At 43.7% G+C, this 23091-nt stretch overlaps 1 protein-coding gene across 7 annotated transcripts in view; it reads left to right on the top strand.

Annotated features, from left to right (window-relative positions):
• RREB1 (ras responsive element binding protein 1) overlaps positions 1 to 23091 on the top strand; it is a 126318-nt gene that overhangs the window by 76455 nt on the left and 26772 nt on the right. For all 7 annotated transcript variants that reach the window (XM_086740236.1, XM_086740237.1, XM_086740240.1 and 4 more), the window contains 3 exons: positions 7371 to 7515; positions 8699 to 8838; positions 22898 to 23087. In XM_086740236.1, the coding sequence (XP_086596362.1) occupies positions 7371 to 7515; positions 8699 to 8838; positions 22898 to 23087 (475 nt within the window). The remainder of the gene's footprint in view (positions 1 to 7370; positions 7516 to 8698; positions 8839 to 22897; positions 23088 to 23091) is intronic.

Here is a 23091-nt window from a genome sequence, read left to right as displayed (position 1 = left end):
CCCATGCTAACGTTCAACACTGGTTACCACTAGAATATTTGGTGGTGTTTGAAATTTGTTTTGAGATGGCTCCGCAGTTGTAAGAGAGCATTTCCCAAATTGCTGGGTTTTTGGTATTTGAATGTTTCTTGACTTGCTGTGAAGTGTGTATGTGTGTCTGAGGGCTTTTTGGGTCATTTGGGGGTTTTTTTGAGGATACAAATAGCAAACAAGCCAAGAAGAGAAGACAAGCAGAAATTCCTCCAAGTACAGCTCGTGTCTGATTTGCAAAATTACCTGCAACTTTCTGTTTCCTATGATTACAACTGGCAAGGGCTGAGTGGATTGCTCTCTTAAGCGGGTGATGTTGGTAATTAGCACTGGAAATACATTGTCAATACAGATTCTCTGGGTGTTTTAACAAACATACAGCTGACTAAACTCTTTAACCCAAGGGCATAATGTTACGGCATTTTTAACTTAAGTTCCAGTCATATTCACAAGACTCTTAAGGAGAGAGTTAGCAGCAGTGTATTAAGTGATGGCTCCTAAAAATGCTGCTGCTTCATTTTCTGTTTGTTTAGGATTTACTTCTGCTGCATGTCAGATGGCAGAAGATTTGAAAAAGAGTTCCCAGTGTTTTCCTACATTTGTAGAAAATTTGGCTGAAGTAACACTTGTTAAGCAGAATGAAACAAAAACAGTGACAAAGATGACGTGACCTAGAAATCTCTGAAAAGAGATATGAACAGTGGAATTTTGAAGGCTATCTTCTCTTACTCTTGTGAGCCATTTTTCATTTTGTGGGGCCTAAAGAACATCATGGTCCAAATTTCAACTTGTCTTGGGTGCATGTTTTGATATAGTGGCATAAAGTTGTTTCTTTACTGTAGATTATTGAAAACATGGAGGTTTTTTATTCTTTGGAGATTACTGACTGTTATTTGAAGGTAGCAATGTCAGTGAAAGATCTCAAGGAGGAAGACAGTGGAAGGGGTAAAGCAATTCTATCAGCTAAAGTGTATTTAGGGCATCTGACCAGCTCAGTCCTTCCCAGACTAGCTTGGTGAATTTGAGTAACTCTTTATGTTTAAGAAAAATAAAAAAAGTATTTTAAACAAGGTGAAGGATGGAAAGCACTGATTTTTATTCTTAGTTTCTGAATGGCTGGATAGGTGGCTCCCTTGCTTTAGATAAGCATCAGATATATGAGGATCATCCCCTTGATTTTGGTATCAAACTGCTCAGAAATCATGAGGGAGATGAGGAACAGCCAAGTGCAATAGAGTAGGGTACATCTAGTGGTAAAGTGGAGAAACTTAGAATAATATGTGGGATATGAAGCCAGAACCTGAACTTGATCCTGTCAAATGATCTCTCTGGGCTGATAATGCCCAGATTCATTGGCCTCCCCACTGCGTTTCCACAGGCGTGGGGACGTGAGGGAGGGGGAGGGTGTTTATACATGCATTGCATCCCGTGCTTCAGAATTAATCTTGATATAGATGCTGGGACTTTCCCAGCTAGGCTTCAGTGAAATTGCTTGCTGCTCCCCCTCTGGACATGCTGCTGCTTCTAATCAAACCTACCTGGCATAAACCTCTCTTGACTGAAAGCCAGCAGTGCTTGTGCTGCCATGGTTATAAGGGAGAGGCTTAACCCTGGACCCTGCTCGAAGGCTGCAGATCCACCCTTTTGTTCCACACCTTCCTTTTGCCCAGGCCTCTGAGCCAGCCAGGCCCTTTCTCTTATGGATGTGGAGCACATCAGCAGCCGTGGAAACCTGGGGTGCAGCTACGGTGTGGTTTTTCTCCCCAGAGTTAGAGGTGAGAGATTCCCATGCTTGCTGAGGGATGCTTCCTCTCCAAGAGCCAAAGTGGTGCTGATCAGGTTATCTGTATGCAAAGTAGGAACTCCTGGTTTTGTTCATAATTCAGTGGGACCCGGAGCTGGGAGCAGCTGCGTCTTGCAGTTGGCTCTTTCAGGATGCTTTGACTCCTTGGTCTAGCCTTGAGCCAGCCAGTCAAAACCTGCCCACGTTCTGGTTTTGGCATTGAAGCTGTAGGCTGCCCTGTTTTGAGATCTCCAGAAAGCTTAGATGATCAACATGCAAATCCGCTCGGCATTAAGAAAATACAGCAGCCCTTTTCAGAGATGTGATAAAGACTGGGATGTGACCAACAGGAGCCGCATGTCACTTCAGTAGGACACATGCTCCTCTGCCCCCCCTCCCGTCGGTGAGTCAGCTCCCTTTAGACACTGATTCAGCACCATCCGTGGCGAGAAAAAGGAGTAAGGCACTTGTGTTCTGCATTTTTTTGTTATGACAAAAGTCTCTTCTTCAATGTAAAGTAGCAAAGTGTTCACTTGCTACTGTTACGGTGGAATAGTCACCCTGCTGAAATCACTCTCTGCATTAGAGTGTGAGGCTGAAAACTTTTTCTGCTCATTTGTTTTAAAAAATAAACTAGAAAAATGAAAGAAGCTGGAGGAATTCTTGTGTGGTATCATCGTAGTCATCCTGTTCACGTGACTGTTAGGGGGAAGAGGAAAATTGTGGCAGAGGAGGGGAAGCGGAAGGTAATTCTCATGGGATGGATGGAATGAAAGGCAGTGAAGCACTTGAAAAATGTGATTTTGTCGAGAGGGCTGACTGGCACACAGTCATAGCACAGTTGGATCCTCTTGGCTCACCTGTGAAATTCCTTATGCAAGGGGGAGGGAAGAGATTACGAGGAGAGCTTTTTCACATACAGCTGAGCTGCGAAAAGCACACTGTGTGGCAAGCTATCTGCATTTTTGGCATAGCAGGTCTTAAACGTTAAGAGTTTAGTTCAGAGGCGGATCAGACCTTGTTTGGAAAAGACTCAATTTCCTCTTTCCATTTCAGGATTATTCTTTGCAAATTCTTCTGGCTAGCTGTCTGGTCTCATTTTAAATAGAGTTCCAGCACTTTTTCTGAGAGGTAGTCAAGGCTAGCTAGCACTTAGTGCAAGGAAGTCCTCCCTAGTATTAAGCTCAAATTTTTATCTTCTTCCTTTCATCCTGTGTATCGTGGCTGCATTTTAGTGTTTCACTCTCAGTGCTGTCCAGGTGTCTGTGTACTTGCCTGCATGCTGAGGAGACTAGTAGCCACCACATGAAATACAGGTTTCAGGGCTCTGTACCTTCCTGAGCTTGTCTGCTGTTGCTCTGTAGGATGGCTCAGAGCCAGAATTCGTTGATTTATATTAGAAAAAAAAAAAGACAACTTTCATCCGCTGTGGCTCTGACTCTCTTCTGAGCTGCAGCAGTGGTCATTTCAGAGCTGCCAGCACATGTTACTGTAACCTGCATCTGTGGTTGAACACGAGCATTTCTGTGCGTGTCCTTATTTTGCCCTTCTTTTTTTTTTTGCATTACGTTCTCACTTAAAGTGTTGAGTGTTTATCTTTATTTTTTGGAACTGATGAATGTCATATCGTTTTCCTTTATCACTGTAAGATGCTGAAAGCCAGGCTGACTTATGAGCCTGGCTTTCGTATTCAAAGTATGCCAGTGTTGTCAGGCCAAAATACGTTGTTATAGTCACAATGGGAAAATAACTTCTAAGCACAGCTTTGTTCCTGTTCTCCTTGTATCTTGGCAGGCTAAACATTAAGGTCAAGCGTTTTCAGCGTTCCATGTAAGATCTAATCAAGGCAAACTCTTGTAAAGGAGGATAAGGCAACACAAATATTCTCCCCCCCCCCCCACTAATTATAGTTAGGAAACTTTTTAAGTAAAAGAAGCCTTGGTGAAGGGAGTGTTTAAGAGAAAGGTTATGGATGTGGATGTGACTTGGCATCGGCTGCAGTTCAACCCGAGTTGGGTGATAAATGTTTTCTAGAGGCAGAATGACATCCATGTTGCAGAGCAGAAGAGAGATGAAGATTGTGTCTATCCTTTGTACTGCTTGGCTTTATCTTCCCGCTTATCTCGGGCTGTAGCTCTAGTAATCTTTTTCCTCTCCACCCTTGACTTGATGCAGTGAAACTTGCTTAACCTGCCAAAGGAACAAACCTGCTGGCTGTAATACGGACAGGTTTTGACTCTCCTTGAGAACTCTGGAATCTGCTGCTTTGGTTTTGGATTTTTCTTTTTTCCTTAGTGATCACATGCAGAGAATTATCACAGCGGCTGTGATATTCGACCTACACAGTAAAAGTCAAAGGTGCAGTCAGGGTGTCTTCCTGTTTATAGCTTAATAGCCCAGACTGCTTCCTTTCAATATGCAAAACTAAAACACGAAGGGATTACCACATTCCTTGCTGTGGGTACTGATTCTGCTCTCGCTTTTAGGGCACGGCAAAAGCGTGCAGGTTGCAGGAAGGAGAACTGCAAGCTGGGGGCAGCTGATGACGGATACCAGACGTCGCAAAGCCCCATCCCTGCGGTGCTGCACCCACATGAGCAAGCCCTGCTTTATTAGCATGCGTTATATTGCAGACACAGCTGGCTGGACTGCTTTTGGGATGTGCAGGAGCCAGTGTGTTTGTGTGCATTAGGTCATGGCAGGCAGAGGTGCCAGCTTGCACTGGCACTAACCTGGAGATCTCAACAGTTTCTGCTGTTGGTATGCTGTGGATGTGCTGTCCCACCCCTCTCTCAAGTAGGAGCAGCTTCATCGAAACAGGTAGAGTTCAACAGGTGGACAAACAGCAGGAGGAAAGAACTTAGCCCTGAGGAAGCTGTTTTGCATGGGTAGCTGCTAAACAGGAGTTCTGCATAGTTTTACCAACAGAAAGGAGATTTTAAAAGAAAATAGGAACAAAAAGTCCCACACTTAATGGATAGCAGGATTTTTTTTGTTGTTGTTTGTTTGTTTTCTGAGCTAATGTTATTTAGCTTGGCTGCTGTTGCTCTCTAGTGCTGTGAAATGTGACTGGCCAAGTAATATTAGCTGTGCATCAGCCAAGCTGCTGGAAGGTTAAGCATGCAGGCCATGTGCGTGTGCCTGGGGTACGGGTACAGACAGGCACATGCAGAAGCCTCTGTCTCACTTTCAAGAGCTCATCGAAACTGGAAAGGAGTTTTTACCAAAAAGAAAAAAAAGTAAAAAAAAAAAAAAAAAAGACGAACAAACCACCTTCCAGGTTTTGCTTTGCTTTTGCGATTGAATACTACGTTCTGTTGTTCCCAGGTGCTTTTTCAGTTTTATCTTCCACCATCATGGATAGAAACCGTTTGAACAAATAACTGGTTTCTTCTCCTTTATTCTTGCATGAATACAGACAACTAGTCCTCACACTGTGGATTTATCACCTGTAGGAAGCTCAGTCTAGCACAAGTTAGATCAGTGCCATAGGGGGAAAAAAACAAGACAAAAAAAAAAAGACTAAAAAAAATGAGGCGGTACACTACCTGTAGATGCTTTCCTTGCAGAGTTTGTGAGACCAGGAGGCACTGGATTCATGCAGATAAATCAGTTAGCTTTGGTGCCTGTGGTGGTAGGGCTACCAGAGGGCTGAGGTAGGGGAGTGCTCTGCACTGCAGAGGCTGTGTCAGCTCTCTGACTTCTCCCTGGAACCTGTCAAACCTGGAGGAAGCCAGACCCTCAGAGCTTCAACCTTCCTTCTGCTCTCAGTCAGGCAATCTGTAGGCAAAGAGGTCAGACAAATTCAGACACGTTTCTGAGATGCTGTGCCCAACCTGCTGTGGACACATCTGGACACAGATGCTCTCTCCTCCTTGAACCTCCCACAGTGTGACTGACAGGTGTCACCAGTGTCTGTCCACCGTTCTGTGACCAGTGAGGGTTACTAAGGGGCTGGGAAAGTCACGTTTTTCCTCATGTGGACCTGGCCCTCCAAGCAACCCCAGCCTTGCCAGGCGTTGAAAGCAGGCAGTAGCTGAACAGCCATTTTAGTCTTGCGTCGGTTCCGGTACGTGTGGTGCTTTTGGCTTGAGGCTGTTCCCTCATAACACCCTCAAGTAGCCCAGCTGTAGTTTGAGACAGTAATTTAGATGTCTTTGATTTTTTTTTTTTTTAAAAAAAGGTTCAGAGATTGTGAAAGGAAATGTTAAAAAAAAGCGTTGTGTGAGGAAACAGTCCTCCCAGCAGCTCCGGCGCAGTCTGCCCATAGGTCAGTTTGGTCCAGTGTGTTGTCTTGAAGCATCATGCCCTTGGCATCCAAAACTAAAACGGATTTTATGTCATAACACCCAAGCAGTTATGAGGACATGTGGGACTTGTCAAGGTTACAACATTCTCGCATGTTTGAACATGATAGTGTGCAGTCAAGTTAAACAGCGCGGTCCTGAGCTGAGTTGCGGGTGTGACTTCTGAAGGATGTGCCCAAATGCCATTAACATTGTCTCCTGTGTGTTGCTTTGAAAGTCAGTCATACAGACAAAGGGCAGCTCTCTCCTGCACTCCCATTTCTACCTAGTAGAAGCAAAAATTTCCATGGCATGTAGGAGAGCCTAAGTTTGATTTTTTTGAAAGCACTATAAATTTGAAGTGAGGCTAAAAGCTCTAGATTTTTTAAATAAAAGCAAATTTACGGTTCGAGATTTTAGCACTCAGAAAAGGAAGCATAGGAGCAATACCGCAGAACTAGATGACAGTGTCTTCCTCAGGTTGCAAATATAGAAAGCTGAGAGGCAAGCGGGTCAGGTATACAGATATTCATGAGATTTCTTCCTGAGCCGTTTGGTCCCACTCAGCTTTCCAGTGCCTTTGTGACAAAAACCAGTTGTTTTCCTGGGGAAGCAGGCCTGTTTTCCTGGTTTTGCAGGCCAAGCCTGCTGCAGCTTAACAGTGTGACCCCGTATGTCTTGACTTCAAAGTTGCAGTTGAAATTTGATATTGGGATGCACCAGTGTGTTAAGGATGAGAAGGAAACGATTACTTTTAAGAAGTGTTGCTCGGATGTTGGCATGTAGCGATCCATTTGGAGTACTGTCTGAAACTGTAAAAGGAGAGCCAGCGGAAGGTGGGGTGCTTTTCTTGCACTGAGAGAAGTGGATGTCAAGCCGCAGGCTTTTACTTCCTAGATCTCCACAAGACTGGGAGGCCAGGTGTGGAGATTGCTCTGCAGTATTAGGCAGAAGCAGACCCTCTTGGATGATGGGGGACGGGCATGGTGCTCATGGGGTGACATGGTAGTGGGGCAAATACAGTGCTGTGGGTCAGGGCATAGGGGAGAGCTGCCAGGCTCCCTGCCATGGCCCAGTGTGGTCACAGGAGCTGCAAAGGGCCAGTGCTGGGTTTTGCCCCGGCTGGTTTTCAAAAATTCAGTTTAGTTTATCGGCTCTCTGCTGGTATCCTTTAAAGGCAAACTTTAGAAGTGGTGTTGGCATTAAAATTTACGTGGGCTTTCCACCCCGATCAGTTTGCCTGCTGACAGTGTCTTCTCCCTCCTGCTCAGGCACATGAAGATTCATGAGAAGGATCCGAACAGCACAGCGAGCACAACTCCCCCATCGCCACTGAAGCGCAGGCGATTATCTTCGAAACGGAAGTTTAGTCACGATGCTGAGTTGGACAGAGAGGAGAGGACACCTGCAAAAAAGGTTCTTTACGAGGCATGAAGCAAAATATTTTCCCGGCTACCTGCTAAACTGTCAGCTGTTGTGTTCATGCAGTCAGCACAGAAATAATAAAATGTGGTCTTATTGCAGCCCTGTATACATTTTAAGATGCCGTGCTCTTCCTGTGTAGCCAACACTGTTGCCTGAGATTGAAAATTAATTTGTGATTTCAGAGACTGAAAGAATTCAGGTTTAAAAAAAATCTTCTATTGTCTAAATTTTCAGGTTTGCTCATGATCTATATTAGATAATTCATGTTGGATGACAAGAGGGTGAACTATTGTTTTGCTACTGCAACTTTTCCCCTAGTTTTTTTTCCTCCCGTTTATTTCATACTAGTCTTGCAGGAGAATCATTTGAACTTTTTAAAAAACTGTTTACTTCAAAAGCAGCAGCAGCTTAAGTCTGTTTTTGTCTTGATCTTGATCTGGAGAAGAAAAAAATCTGTAGCACATTTCCCTTTCACAGTAGCATAATCCTGCATTATTGGAGTTGCAAGAGCAAGCAGAAAATATTTATTTGAAGGCTAGACATTTCCATTGGGGTTTTGTTTATGAAATATTTTACTGCATTTCAGTCATTTATACAAAATGTACGGTGGCTGCCAAACTTAACTCGACCCTTTCCACTTACTATCTCTAAATAGCAAGCTAGTAGTAGTTCCCTTTAGCTCAGTATCCCTTGTTTCTGTGCATGCTTTTCTCTCTGTAATCAGAAGAGGGCTATAGAAAACACACAGAAGTTCATTCCTTTTCCCTGGACCACTTGAGTTAGGAGTTGGCAGTGTCTCAGTGGCATAAATAATTGAGTCTGACAGCTCGCCTGGTTTTCTGAAGGGGGGGGAAATGCTCGTTCAGTGGTATATAAACATATGAGTTTATAAATTGGTCAAATTACAGTTTCTTATTAGAACTGATGTATCTGTGACTTAGCTGCACACTTTATTTCCTACTGAGCCTCCTTTTCTGTCATGCACGTTCTTACACAGGCACGGAGGCTCTGTCACTCACCCTTTCTCTATTGCCAAAATAAGTGATTTCTGATTGCCTGCAGCAACGTTACAGATGAAGCCCGGTGCTTCATTTTTAATAGAAGGACTTTGCATGGATTGCGTGTTTGGTTTGTTGCTTAAAATTTCATGAGATTTTTTTTCCTCTCTCTGAAGGTTTTTGAGGATGGTCACTGTGGTGAAGGGGATAAGAAGGCTGAGGAGGAAGTTTATCATTGTCCAGTGTGTTTCAAAGAATTTTTTTGCAAGTATGGACTGGAGTCCCACTTGGAGACACATCCAGATAATTCACTGAGGTAAGAAGTTATCCCAAGAGTGTTGTTTCTGGTCACCAGATGACCCGAGGGAGCCTGGTGGGGAGGGGCAGGAACCATTCAGCCCCCTGCACTGTTAACTGTCCCTCTTTGTGATTTTGAACAGGTTTTTAAATGTTTCTTTGTCATCTTATGTCCCCAGGGTGCTTTAGGGCTTAATTTTATTATTTTTTTTCAAATAGAGGAGATCTTGCCAGTTAGTAGCTGGTAATGTTTTTAGAAGAAATAAAATCACCCCTCCCTCCCCTCCAAACCCATCACTGTTGTTACATAAAACTACGTCTAAAATGCTAACACTGCAAAATTCTAACAATTAAACTGAAGACACTTAAAACATGAAGCAAAACTTGATAAAAATATTCAAGTACCAATTTAGGAGATTATTGTGCTTTGGGAGAAAGGTGGTGGCTGGATATTAAAGGTTTTGTTGTCTGTCATGAGACTGAGTGAAGATAGAGGAGTTTTTGGTTCCAGACTTTCAATAAAATGTGTTACGCTCTTCTGCCTGTTGAGGTTAGGGAATTATTTGGATATTGGCTTAAATCAGCTTCTCTTAACAAGGAAAAAATAGATATTAATTGTCTGGGAAGGTGCTTGGGTGGGTTTTTTTTTTCATTTTTGTTCAAGTAATTGCTCCTGGGACTCTTGATACTTTTTTATTTCCTGTTTTTTACCACAGAAAACTGTAGAGCCAGGTACATGAAGATATAAAAGATATATTATTATAGAAAAGCTGCTATTTTAGAAAATGAGATTGCCCATTTGCAGAAGCTTGTCAGTGTTGTAAACTTATTTTGGGACTTTGGACTCTAATGATCTTTTTAGAAGGGTGCAGAATTCAGCATCTTGCAGTGTCAACACTCTCTCCTGAATACAATTTCTTATTAGAATGGCATGGAGCAGAGCCATCTCATTCTAATAAATGAGATTAATTCTATTAAATTTTCCAGGTTTTTTTTTTAATTAGAAAACCTCAGTAAATACACATAAAACAATTTTTAAAGGCATTGTAAATGCTGTAATTATTGGGGAAAGGAGTTGGAAAAACTTTCTTAAACTTGGTGCAGCAAATAGTTAATTAAATGGGGTTTGCTGTTTCTCAAGTAAATGAAGTAGATTTTCATTATAGAGCACAACTGAAACAGTTGTGCTCTGGTGAGAGCTCTGCAACCCCCACAAAAGGGAGTCTGGGATAATTTTGCCATATACGTTACAATTTAGAGAAAGCAGCTGACACATTAGGCTTATCCTGACATTAAGCTCATTTTGAAGCTTCTGTGAAGACGGGACCTCTTTGCAAAGTTACATGCCATGGACCTGAGTGGAGAGATGGATTCTCTTCCTTTCAGTGATACGTAAAAGATAACAGGATAGATACCCTTTAGCTTGGCAGCTTTGCGGCCTGCTGCAGCAAGGCAAAAAGACACACTGGCTGTGCAAACATGCTGTTCATGTAACTCTTTCTCTAGGATTAGGAGAATTGCTTTCAGATGATATTTTCCTGAAATGGGTTTTGCTGCCCTTGGTTGTGTTGAGCAACAAAGACTAAAACGTGTCCATAAATCAAAGCCACGATTGTCAAGCTCTGTGGGCATGAGTTAAGGCTGGTGCTGGGATGCTGGTCTTCATGGGCTTGTCTAGACGATGGTCAGGGGATTTTTGTCAAATATTTGCTTTTGCAATTTAAGACGTATCAGTGGAGATAGGGCAGGACAAGGAAGCTGTGGTTCTCCCTGGTCAGCTAACGTATTCAAACGCAACTTGCCCTGCCTATCTGGTTTAAAACACACCTTTTGTCTTAGTCTAGACAAGTCAAATGGCACTGTCTGCTTGGCCCAACCTAGCAGAAAATCCTCTGGTAAGCAGAGCAGTCTGGGCTGCGATTAAGGTGATTTTTTCATCCCGAAAGAAATGGGTTAAAATCCTTGGCAGGCAGGGGCTGTAATCCCCTGGTTCCCAGGGTTCTGCAAGACTGTTTGTAGGATTCGGCAAGATACACTGAATGTGGCACACCATTCTCAGTCCTGGATTCAAATGACTGAAATGATTCCACTTGGTGATGCTTAAGGGTGGCTTTTTGAGTGAATGAGATGAAGAAAAGAATATTTTGCTAGCATATTAGAGGAGGGGGCGCGTGTGTATGGGTGCGCTTGTGGCGGGAGGGCAAACTGCAAAGTGTTAGAAGGCGTTCATCTAATCCTGGTATTTCCCTATTACAGAAAACAAGGAGGAAGAACTAACTCTCCTTAAACAAAGTTCAAACAAATAAAAAATGTGTAGCAGCTGTGTTATGAACAAAGAGCAGGGAGCAGAACATGCTCAATCTCTTTTTTTTATTGCCAATACTGTAAAAGTAGAGCCACTTGATCAGGACTTCTGCGAGACAGGTATCAGATGTGCATCTCAGAGCCCAGATGCTCTGGGTCTGGCAGTTGGTTTGCAGCTACTGCTTTAGGTAGCCCATCACGGACTGTTGTGTCATGACCAAAAATAAGTGATGCTCAATCTGCCAAGCCTTGCTTTGTAAACCACAGGGCAAACTGCCGGCTCCTTTCTGCTCCCCCAGTAGTCAGTATAAAAATGGTTGTGGACCCCGGCTCTGGAGCAGTGCACCAGCCTGCATTGCCCTGGCAGTGGTACCAACCTTCCTTCAGGGGTGCTTCCCCAGCAGCAGCAGCAAAGTGCTGGGCTGTGTAGGAGCTTCTCTGTGGCTTCCTTGTGGTCCTTTAATCCTGCCATTGTAGTGCTGCTGTGTAAATACAGCCTCTCACCCTCGGAGGGTCTCTCTGTCCCGGCCCTGCCTCGGCTAAGCAGCAGAAAAGGTAAGGCTGTCTGGCGGCCCCCGGATCAGCATGTAAGGAGGTAATTTGCAGGGTGGGCCATTACCCTTCCAGACACTGTCAAATGAACAACTTTAAATCACAGGGTTAGCTGTTCAAAGTCGGATGAAAAGACACCCCACATTGCCTTCCCCGGTCCTGCTTTTTCATGTAAAGCCCCGAGCAGGGAGCACCTCATTGTTTACTCGCAGCAGAATAAACAATGCTTAATCCACTGATTGTGTGAGAGGGGCTCCCGCTCGGGAGAGGATCTCTTGATTATGTAAAAATCCTAAATCGTGCATCTTTGTCTCCTAATTACGGTAAGAACTGCCCTGCTCTTGGGGAGCAATAATAGGGCCCTTTGTCCTGCTGACAGCGGGCTGTGGCACTGCATCTCCTTCGTAGCATTAGCACCCCCTCCATCAGTTTCTGTCCCTTTGAAGCCCTGGGACCTGCACCCTAATTAGTGACATGAGCTGGTCCCAGCAAGGTTGTCTGCTGTCCCCATTAGCAGCGGGAGGTGGCCCAGGGTTGCTTCCTGACCCCTCTTCACCCCTCTACCTGGATCATTTGCAAAGAGGTCTGTGGCCCTGCAGCAGGGGCCTCGGGACACCGTCTATTTTGGTGAGTTTGTATCTGAGTGTGGATATAATTAGCAGAGCGCCGAAACGCCGTGCAGCCAATAGGGAAAATGAGAAACCTCGCGGAGCGGGGTAACCTCTCTGGAAGCTTTTTGTGGCAGAGGGTTGCTGTCAAACATGGTAATGTGCTTGTAAAGGTCGCCTGACAGACAGCTCAGAGCAACACCAGCAGTGCAAGCAAAGGAGACGTGAGGATTTCCTGGGGAGAAACGTCTCCAGGCGCTACGTGAGGTTTCTCCTCTTTCCTTTGGCAAGTACAATGGAACAGGCTTCAAGTAAAACGTGTGGCTTTTTTGAAAAGTACATGCGCTGTAAAATTCCTCTGTTGGGTTTCACTGTAACCAGAGCATACCTTTTATATTTCTCTCCTCCTCGAGGAGGCTTCTTGCAGTACTCTCTGTACCGACAGCTAAAGGCTTTTTAATTTTTCCTTCTTCACAGCAGCAAGGAGACATTTATGCTGCTTCTCATGCCCATTTGTCTTCTTGAGAAGGGAGGTGGTGAAAGGGTTGCAGTCACCTCCTTTCTTAGAGACATATTTCAACATCAGTTCTCGGCAAGGATAATTGTACAGTTTGAACATGGTAAAAGCCTAGATCTTAATGAATGTTATAGGGACTTCCTGATCACATTTGGTTCAGTGTGGCATTGCCTTCAGTTATGGGATTTGTTTTTACTAAGTTTTTATCAGAGACAAGAATCAAATAGACATTGCGAACTGTGAAAGACACTGGCTGCCTCAGTCACTGAGCTGACCTGGTGACCAGAACCAGTAGATGCCTGTTGCCATGAATGGATTCAGGGTAGATTAAGTTTTTTGACCTTTTACAGAGCATGTCCAAACAGTGATATAATATATTAAGCTTTGTAACTTGCCAAATCCCAGGCATATTTTCACAAGGACAGCAAAAGCAGTTCTCTTGCCCCGGGGTAATGTGCTTCTGTAGAACTTCCAAACAAAGAAAACCAAAAGGTATTCACAATCTACCTTGTTCTTCAAAACAGCCTACCCAAGTTTTGCTGAAACTTGTAAAGTCAAATTGGCTAGAGGTTGAACGCCACCATGGAAAGCTGTTGTTTTGAACAGTTAGATTGGTAACAAGCATAGCAACAGAAGAACTCAAGTCCTGGAATGGAAAGTGTCAGGACACCCTGACCATTGGTGTCTGTTGTCATCTGCATCCAGTTTTGCCAAGGAGGTCTTGTTTCTGAGAACACTCCCAGGTGGAAAATGCTAAGGTTGTGTCTTGGGGTTACCTGGCTTCACTCAGAAGGCATGGACAACTTAAATGCCCTAGAAATGGTTTCCTGGACTTTCTGGGTAAATTGTTTCACAAGATGTCATGTGCAGCTTGCAATTCAGTTGGGCTGGTCACCAGGTTTCTACCTTTGCCAGCACATCCCCATCCTTCAGTGCATGGTGTCAGGTGGTGGGATGCTGCAAGGCCACCTGGATCTACGACCCAGTCTTAAATCATCTTAGCCAATGCACGTGAGCAGCCCGATTTAAGTCAAGACAAAAGGAAGTGGATTTTGAGTGAAAATTATTCCAGCTACTTAGAATATTCCATGTTTATTGTCCAGTTACTGTTCTTCAGAGTAGTTCTGAACATTGGCTTTGGGGAGATAAAGTAGACAAGAAAATAAATTAATGTAGATGTAAAGTGTACAGAGATTATTTCAGTCATTAGCACTATTAGAAGAGACCAGTACAAGACTAGTTGTGTATGGAGCAGCAATGTGACTGAGTAAAAGTACATTGTACAGGATGTAAAAGAAAAAAAAAAAAACACCAGAAAAAGCCCCTTAAATTTCATTCCTGTTTTTGCCAATGCCTACTTAATCAACTTTAGGAATTCGCTTTCTATCTTTTCTCTCCTTATATACTGGGGAATAAGCCTGCTGACTTGCCTCTCTGGGCAACCTGTTCCAGTGTTCTACCACCCTCAGTGTAAAAAAAAAAAAAATTTCCTAATATCTACCAATATCTAATCTAATCTAATCTATTTGTCTCTACTTGTGAGACAAAACTACGGGTTCGTGGTGGGGAGAGGAAGTTTTTTTCCTTGTAGTTGACCCTGCTGTTACTGGAAGCAACTTGAAGCATGAATCACAAGTAATCTTTGTGTAGCATTGTGAAATTTCATACTACTTTTCCATCTCCGTCACAGCTGTTGGTGTGCACACAGATATGCCTCATTCCTTGTTAGCACTTCAAAATATGAAATGTTGTGCTTTTTTAATGCAGCTGGATAATTCTGAGTTTGCTGTATCCTACACGATTGTTCAGTACTGAGAAGAGATGGAGAGCACTCCAGCATAGACACGTTCATGGACCTTTTTGACATTCGGTTTTGGCACACTCTACTTTGGCCCCTATACTTCCCTCTTTAGTCATTGTTTGAGATTGTACCAGCAAGGATAGTTTAGGTAGGAACTGCTGCTACAGGTACTGAGGACTAACAGAGTCACTGCTACAAGACTTGTTATAGCCAAGGATAGAGGCGTGCAAGGGTCAGTTTTGTGGCATTGCCGATTTGGCTGACTCTCCTGCTCTGCTCTGCAAGCTGCTTGGTCGGTGTCTTGGTGTTAGGACCTAGAAACCAAGTCCTAATCTCTGTTGGCAGCATTTGCAGTGCAGGAGCAATTCTGTGAGCCGGCTGGTGACGATGAAATCCAGCCAGGACCCAAAATACGCAGTTGCATGATGCAACTCTTAATGCTGATAAGGCAGAGGAGAGGGTATGCAGGCAAGCTGGAGAATGTGTCCTTTTACTGAGCAAATGGAGAAGTAAAATCAGTATGTTAAGCATCTGCTGTATGCTGGCTTGCAGAAGCAGACCAGAGCTGCATTTTAGGTGCTTTCTGAAGTTTCTGCTCAGAAGAGAGAAATGGGAAGCATCTGAAGAGCAGCACGAGTCTGACACTGGCCTAGAAGTGGTCAGTTCACATCAGGGAGCTCATTGTGTGAGGAGACTGGGAATCCAGAGCAGCTGGGTAAAAATACCAGTTAGTGAATGGACACAGGGAGTGACGCGCTCATGTGAAACTGCATGGTGTGTCACATGGCGCTGGATATCTTAGCTGGGTTGCAAGAATAGAAAGTGGGTAAAATGCAAAGCTGACTGTAGAGGAGAGCTTCTTGTAAAAGGGAATACAGGAGGGAAAGAGGGCTGAGCCGAAATAGGTTATTAGCATGCCTGCCTGATCCTGATGACCAGGGTTTGTTTACACCCAGGCTCTCTCAAAGCGCTGGCTGCTGCTCACTGTGTTAGCAGGCACGTCTGCGTGCTGAGCATAGCTTACCTGTGAGTGGAGATAAGGGCAAGGGTGTTCAGCCCAGATTCGCCTGCACCTGTTTGTGAGCCCTGTTGTCATCAGTGAGTGGTTAGAGGATAAACAAGTGCCTGTGGATGTGCTGCTTCTTATGTTACTTGTGAAAAGTGCTGTTGCTTTTTTAACATGGTAGACGCTTAGTTGTTTGGGTCTTTTTTTAAGTCTTGCATTAATTTTAAAATTACGCAAGTACTTGGCTTCCATATTTGAAAGATGTGTTAGAAGATGGAGATATTCTTTCTTACCCTGAAAGAATATCAGAAGGTCCACTTGAGTTTGTGTGCACAAATAATTACTTTTATTCTGGATGCTGTGAAGCTTCCAGTTTTGGTAGCTGTAGAGGACTGTGCTGGTCATGTTTTTTTTTTTCCCCAGCTATCCTTGCTCTAATTATTAAACCCTTCATTGTTATTTATGTTGATCTTTGGCTCTTGCTCCATGATTCGGTCCAGACAATTTCTTGACACTTCTGTTTCTTAGAACTTTGACCTTTGACTAAAAAGGTCATTGTGAGAAAATGAACTACTTATTGCAAGTGTCTACAGGCCATCTCCCATTTTCCCTTTATTTGTTCTTATAGTTGCATGTTAATTCTGTTGAAGTAAATGGTAGAGTAAGCTACTGTTCCACTGGGGCAGAGATATTTAAAACTGGCACCATTGAAGTGTTGCTGGTACATGCAATTCATTACAATGTTGGGAAGAAGTGAAATCTTTTGTCTTGATTTTTCTTTGCTCACACACAAAGGAAGTTAAAAGATGGCACAGGATGCCTTGTGTCTTTTTATTAAACGTTATAGCGGTTAACTTCACTTGAGTTAACTCTGGCTGTGGGAGTCACGATACACTGGTACAGGCACTGGCTCTGCAGCATGCTGACAAGTTTCTGAAGCACAACATCACCCTGGTTTATATCTGATCTGCCCTGGCTCCTACGCGATATTTTTCTCGCCTGGACCACAGCACGGCTGTAGGAATGCACATAGCGTTGTGCATCCCTCTATTAATAGAAGGGCTGGCAGAGTGGTTTCAGCCTTTGCTGCACCCAAGGGTGGCTTCTTTGAGGGAGAGGATTAAAGGGAGTGACAGGACACGTTGGTAACGAAGTCGGCCAGCTAGTGGGGAGGTGGGAGGGAGGAAAAGTTAAATAAGTCCTGCCTTTGCTGAGGAGATGAAGCAACGTGCACTGAATTTCTAGTGAGCTGTATCCGTCCCTCTGCGTGCTGGGAAAGGGTGGAGGAGTCTCTCCAGCCCATCACACCTGGTAGGGAGTTGGCTCCCGGTGCTGCTATGCCGCTTAGAGTTTCAGCATTGACCCATAGCATTGGGTGAGGTGGAGATGGGAGAGCAGCAGATGCTTTGGGGTGAGACAGATTGTGATGCTGCAGGGGAAGGAGGCAGGAACGGTCATGGCAGGACAGTGGGAGGACCCACAGGGATCCCCCAGGAGGGAGGCAGGAGTGGCGTTCACAGCACTGCTGCTTTTCAATCACTCATCTGCAGTGAGTGGGAGAGATTAGTGCAGCTGTTGGATGTTATGTCCCAGGGCCCTGGGTGTGGAGGCCAGGAAGGATTTTTCATCTAAAAGGAGGTGACTTTATGGACCTGGGTGGGGTTGCACAGAAGCAGAAACTGATTTGCTCTGTCTCATCTCCCTCCCTTTACCTTGCCCTGAAAGAAGTGAGAGAGAAGCAAAGAAATCCTTTCCTGGAGGAGAATATGTCTGTAACACGCTAGTTTTTCTTTCATAGATGGTGAAACCCCTTATGCTTAAAACCGTCCTTTCTCCATCTCTTCCCTCCTTGTTGGCCTCCTGTGCAGCACACATTAACCGTGTGGATGCTGAGAGCCTGCTCCCGTGCCCGGTGCAGATACCAGTCAATGGCAGGGAATTGTCCATCTTTCTCTTCTGTCTAGTTGTGTTATTTTTAGGTCAGCATAGGATTGTCTTTGCTCATAAGGAGACCTGCATTAATTCTGCAAATAATGTGAGACAGAACGGGGAGTAATAACAGCAAGGGTGGGAATTTATATGTGCTACGTATTAGGGATTTTAGTGGGAGGAGTTAGATGACTTAATAATATAACTGTGTATTAATTACTTCTGTCTCAGGATATGTTTGTTTTTTTCTTTTTTTTTTCTTTTTTTTTTTTTTTTGTTTTGTTTTTGTTTTCCTTGCTTGTATTTGTGGCAGTTACTAAAGAGCACAGACAGGAAAGGAACAAAATGGTACCAAGCTTTTAATTTTAGATAAGGCCTAGAGATTAACACTGTTTTTATTTGTTGACATCCACAACATGGGCAACACAGCGTTAGTGAACTGCGTGGGTGAAAACTTCAAGTTTTGGTCTACTCTTGGGCAGAAGTGTGAGTAGAAGAATGTTAAATGTCACTTTTCCTTTCCCACTGCCAGGTAATCATGTTTAATTTCTTGGAAACAGAATGATGGATGTATTTGGCATTTGCATCTTGACTACTGAAATACAAAGTTTAGAAAGATTTGACTGCATTACCCTTAATAAAAATCAAGACTGATTGATTTTGCCTAAAAATTGGCTCTCTATTTCCTTTCTAAAATGTCTTTCCTTTTCTTAAAGAAAAAAGCTATTTCCATTACTGACAAATTGTAATTGGCTCAGAGGAGAGTGTAATGCAAGGCAACAGGCATCACTTATGTAAACTTCTCTTGTGTAGATGCCGCTTGTCATTAAATGTAGCAAATCCTGGCTTGCCTCTTAAGCAAGCTGCACAAAGCATTGACTATTTCTTAAAGCCTGCTAAAGTGCTTTTATATCCTAATTAGCATTACAAGTTTCAAGAATACTAACTTATTTTAGTAGAAAACTTTTTAATGGTGTATTTTTACACAGAGACCTTGTCTGCCTGTGAGAAAAAAAAATGCAGAAGGTGGACTGGTACAGTAATATTAATTAATAATTAATAATAATTACAGTAATTAGTAATAATTAATAATAATTACAGTAATCATATGTGACCTGAGCACCAAGGTCAGCCTGGTCATTGCACTGTTGTCACACGGTGGCATTTTGGTTCTGCTTTTGTGGTTTAGCAGTTCTGTTTTCTCACCCACTTGCTTTGTATACCTCTGCCAGCAAGCCAGAGCCCTAGTATTATGTTGGCATTGTACAGGTATGAACAATTAAAAAATGTAAAGGCAATTGGGAATGAAGCTTATTTTAAAGTGGTCTTAGCTGCTGAAAGCAGTTTTTTTCCTTTTTACTTATAATTGAATCTCTGTGCTTGGAACTGAACAGCTTTCTTCTCTCTGCTTTGTAATCATATTTATAGAAAATGGAAAACTGTGGCCAAGACTAGCAATCACATGATAACGCAGCAGCTTCTATTTGCTACTGCAAACTTACCTTGCAAGTAGAGTGCTTTTATCTCTGCTCAGATGTGAGCTGTTGCTCTGCCTGTGCTGCTGTCGGCCTCAAAACCTGTTCCCGTCTCTGTTCTCTGCAGCCATACCGTCCGTGTTTGACTTGGCACTACGTGTGTGGGTAGGCTTGTGAAATTGTAAGGAGAGATGGGGGGGTTTGGTGTTTTTTTTTTTTTTTTTTTTTAAAGTTCATCATGAGCAAAGTATTACCATATGTTTCAGATGCTTTAGTTGATATGCTGGACTTCTCAGACTTTCTACATTTGTGTAACTTTTTTTTAGAAGCAATTTAAGCAAGATGAAGAAACGTTCATACCACCTAGGATTCCTTCCTCTTGTCCTTCTTAGACTGTGTTTTTAGATTTAAAAATATTGTAGGCACTGACACTACCCAAAGATAGAAAGTAGTCCTGATGACAAAATAGAGAAATTAATGGTTAGACTTCATTAAAAAAATGAATGCTTCCAATTAATGCGTTGTTAGACATGGCAGCATACTCCATTTTAAATTAACTCAAGCCTTAGTCAGTGCAGCATGATGCTTGCCTTAACTAGTTAGGTTTTGAAACTCAATAACTGTAAGTTTTTCTTGGAGGTGGCACACATCTGTATCTGCATTTGCAGGGCTAATTGTATTCAAAGCTCATGTAATATCATTTGAGAGAAACTCAGACTCCCTTCCTACTTGGGGTGTGAGGAGGGAATTCAACAAAAACATGAAAAAAAAAAGTCATGCATGCACTTGGGCAAACAGGACGTGTATTTTAAATAGCTTGCATCTGTAGCGAAGACTGACAAGCCCAGGTGAGGTCTGCAGAGCCTGAGAGACCTCCAGGGCTGGCAAAGTGGTGGCATCCCTCAGCATCAGGAGCAGCTTTACAATGACCTCCCTTGTCCTTGGCGAGTGGCACAGGCACAAGATGCCAGCCCGGACACTGGACCCTGCTGGGCCGCCTGCTTGCCTGGGGTGCCTGGCCCACAGAGGCTGGTCCACATGTCTCTCAGGGAGGACTTTTCTTGGGCTGTTTTTATTCCAAGTCTCCATGCTGCAGCTGCCTCTACAGGTGTGTCTGGACCACGGAGGAATAGAGGGTGTCCACGAGTCCCTTCCATGTGATCCTGTAAACTGTGACACGAGGGAAAGGTACTGAGCCAGGGCACAGTGCGTTTATATGCCCTGAAGTGCCTGCATCTTGAGATGACAGGCGTGATTTATCTGGATGTTTCTTTTTTCAGCCAGGAGCTTCTTTTTGATCAAATGGAAAAAGAGCTTAATCCTTTTACTGACTTCTTTTTTTTTGCTTGCTGCTTCTTCACTCACAGCAAGGAAAATAAAAGAGAAGACTAAGGAGCAAAGAGGAGTGTTCCCTTTGCATGGAAAACACCATTTTTAAATTGCAAATTTTTACTGTCCTGAGGCATAGTAGTTGATACAGGTGTGTTGTGAAGGACTTTCACATGGGTCTCTGCTCCGAAAGATCTAGTCTCAAGGGCAGCTTTTGATGTATGCCCTAAGTAAACCAGTGCTTAAAATCAGTGTGTCGCACAGCCAGTGGAGGTAAGGGAGGGTAAGATGGACGAGGCACACCTCCCTGCTGTGTGGGAGGGCTGGCTGCTTGCCCAGGAGCACTGGCTCCTGCTCAGCCCAAATCCTGGGGGTACCATGGCAGGTGCCAGCTCTCCCTGTAGCTTTGTGGTCCTGCCAGCAGTAGCTGTGTCTGCACCATCACGCATGAGAGGACACAGCCACTGCATTGGGTTGCTGGTCCAGGGGAGGCCAGGCACACTGGGGACCCTGGAGCTGCCTCAAGACGTCCTGAGGTGAGGGTCTGCAGATGTTCCTCTGCAGAGCAGCTGGCCCCACAGACCACCAGCAATGCTCCTGGTGGTGCAGGAGCATTGCTTGCAAGCCCTCGTTGTCCGAATGCTGACGTACCAGGAGGAGCGTGCCAGAAGCACTGGTTGCTTTCACGCAAGGCGTTTTCATCACCTCTAAAGAAGAATTCATTTCAGTAGCCTGCAAGCTTTTCAGGTGACTGCTCTAACCCTTTAACACCCTTCTTCCCTCAGCGGTTTTGATGGTGTGTTTTTGTTTTTGCTGAAGATGAAGTCTTTGCATCGTGGAATAGGTGCTGCCAAGTGAGCTGGAGGAGAACCGTAGATCCCAATGCTGGGGGAGCGCTACGTGTTGGGATTCCCCCTTACCGCCAGAGACTGTTGTCACATATAGCGGACCTCTTTAAGGAAACGTTTGCTCTGTAAATGGCATTGGTTCAGTGTTTAATGGAATGCGGGGACTGTGCTGGCAATATTTATAAAGGTAGGATGCAAGTGAATTGACAGGAGCGATAAAACAGATTAAACTTCCAGCACATAATATTTATGTCCCAGCCTTCTGGGTGCCGTGATAACAAAGGCTGTGTTACATATACTTCACACTTGCTTCTTTCACCACTCAGAGACTATGAGTCCAATTGCTTTGTGGGTGACTTGGTTATCCATTTTCAGGGAATACAAAAGGTCTGTGGAAGTTTATGTAGTGATAAAAAGAACAACAATGGGAGTTTGTTCGGGACAGGACAGGGAGGGAGTGGTTTCAGGATTTTGTCAGAAGTAATTTCTAATTGCAGGATGTTTTTTTTAATGAGTAGGCACATGTCATTTTCCTTGATGTAGAGGACGAAGACAGTATGAGAACTAAAGCAGAGGGAGACATGTGAGAAACTTCCAGTGCATATAATATTCTCACTGACAAAATCTGACTGCTTCACATTCACTGGTGTTTGCTTCTGGGAAACACAGGCTTTGATTGCAAGCTGGAGCTGTAACCGCAAGGAACCATGTTGAGTGAAACTGTATGTCGCTTGTTGAATGCAGAGTGGACGTGACCTGTCATGCTGCAGAGCTCAAATGCCAGATGTTTAAAAAGCAATAGGCTTGTTTGTTGACTTATTGGCCAAGTGTTGCTGCACAGTCCATACTGCCTGCAGCATAGCTACATTTCCAATACCTTTGATTGTTTAATGCAAGTCTGCTTCATGTGAGAAACTTTTGTTTAGCTGAATTTGGGATTTGAGAACTTAAGAAAAACAAGAAATCGTAGCAATAAAGTGTGAGTAGGAAAAGATGTTGCTTCTGCCTTTTTCTTTGGGTCACACTGGCTGTGAAGGGGATGTAGGAGTGTCAGAAATATTGAACATGTTTCAGATCTTCCTCGTCTGACCTACCTCCCCTTCAAGGAGCTCTAGTTTTCCTTTTAAAATGGTATATTTCTCGTAACAGCTTTGACAAAAATCAGTGAAAGTTTATGGAAAGGCAGTGTGGAGAAAATTTATACACGGATATTTGAGTGGTGTACAGTGGTATGTTTAAGCAGTAGTTAAAAAGGTGCTATTTATACATTTGCAGCTGTTTGCTACTTAGGTCTGAGTTAGCCTCTCCTTGTCACTGATTTTTTTAAAATGTCTTTTATTTTAATAGTCCTTTTTAGTAAAAATGAAATGATGTAAAGCCATTGAAATGTTTCATGTCAGGCAATGGGAAGGTTGTCAGAAGGCTGTGGTGTCAGCTGCCACTTTGCCGTCGGCCCACGTGAGATGCTCAGTTCTCATGTGCTGTATTCTTTAAACTTCCAGTGAACTTAATAGCCAGAAACTGGTAGAAAGTGACTGTGATTGAAATGGCCTTTCTGTGGTGTTAGGTTTTTGACATGCTGTGGCTTTGTTTTGTATTTAGCAGATTCTTTAGTGTCATGGAGCAAGAGGAAGGAGGCAAGAAGAATGCTAATTCTTAAGCTTGCAGCAGTCACTAAGTAATTTCTGGTTTATTCCTTTTCTTTCCAGGTGTGATATCTGTTGTATTACCTTTCGTACTCATCGAGGCTTACTGCGCCATAATGCAGGTACCCACAAGCAGCTTCCCAGAGATCCCATGGGAAGGCCTTTCATTCAGAACAACCCTTCAATTCCAGCAGGCTTCCATGACTTGGGATTCACGGACTTCTCCTGTAGGAAGTTCCCTCGCATTTCTCAGGTAC

The sequence above is a fragment of the Chlamydotis macqueenii genome, chromosome 2 (assembly GCF_036417535.1).
Source record: "Chlamydotis macqueenii isolate bChlMac1 chromosome 2, bChlMac1.mat, whole genome shotgun sequence".
Lineage (NCBI taxonomy): Eukaryota > Metazoa > Chordata > Aves > Otidiformes > Otididae > Chlamydotis > Chlamydotis macqueenii.
The sequence above is the reverse complement of the archived record's forward strand: the minus strand, read 5'-3'. Positions and strand labels throughout refer to the sequence as shown.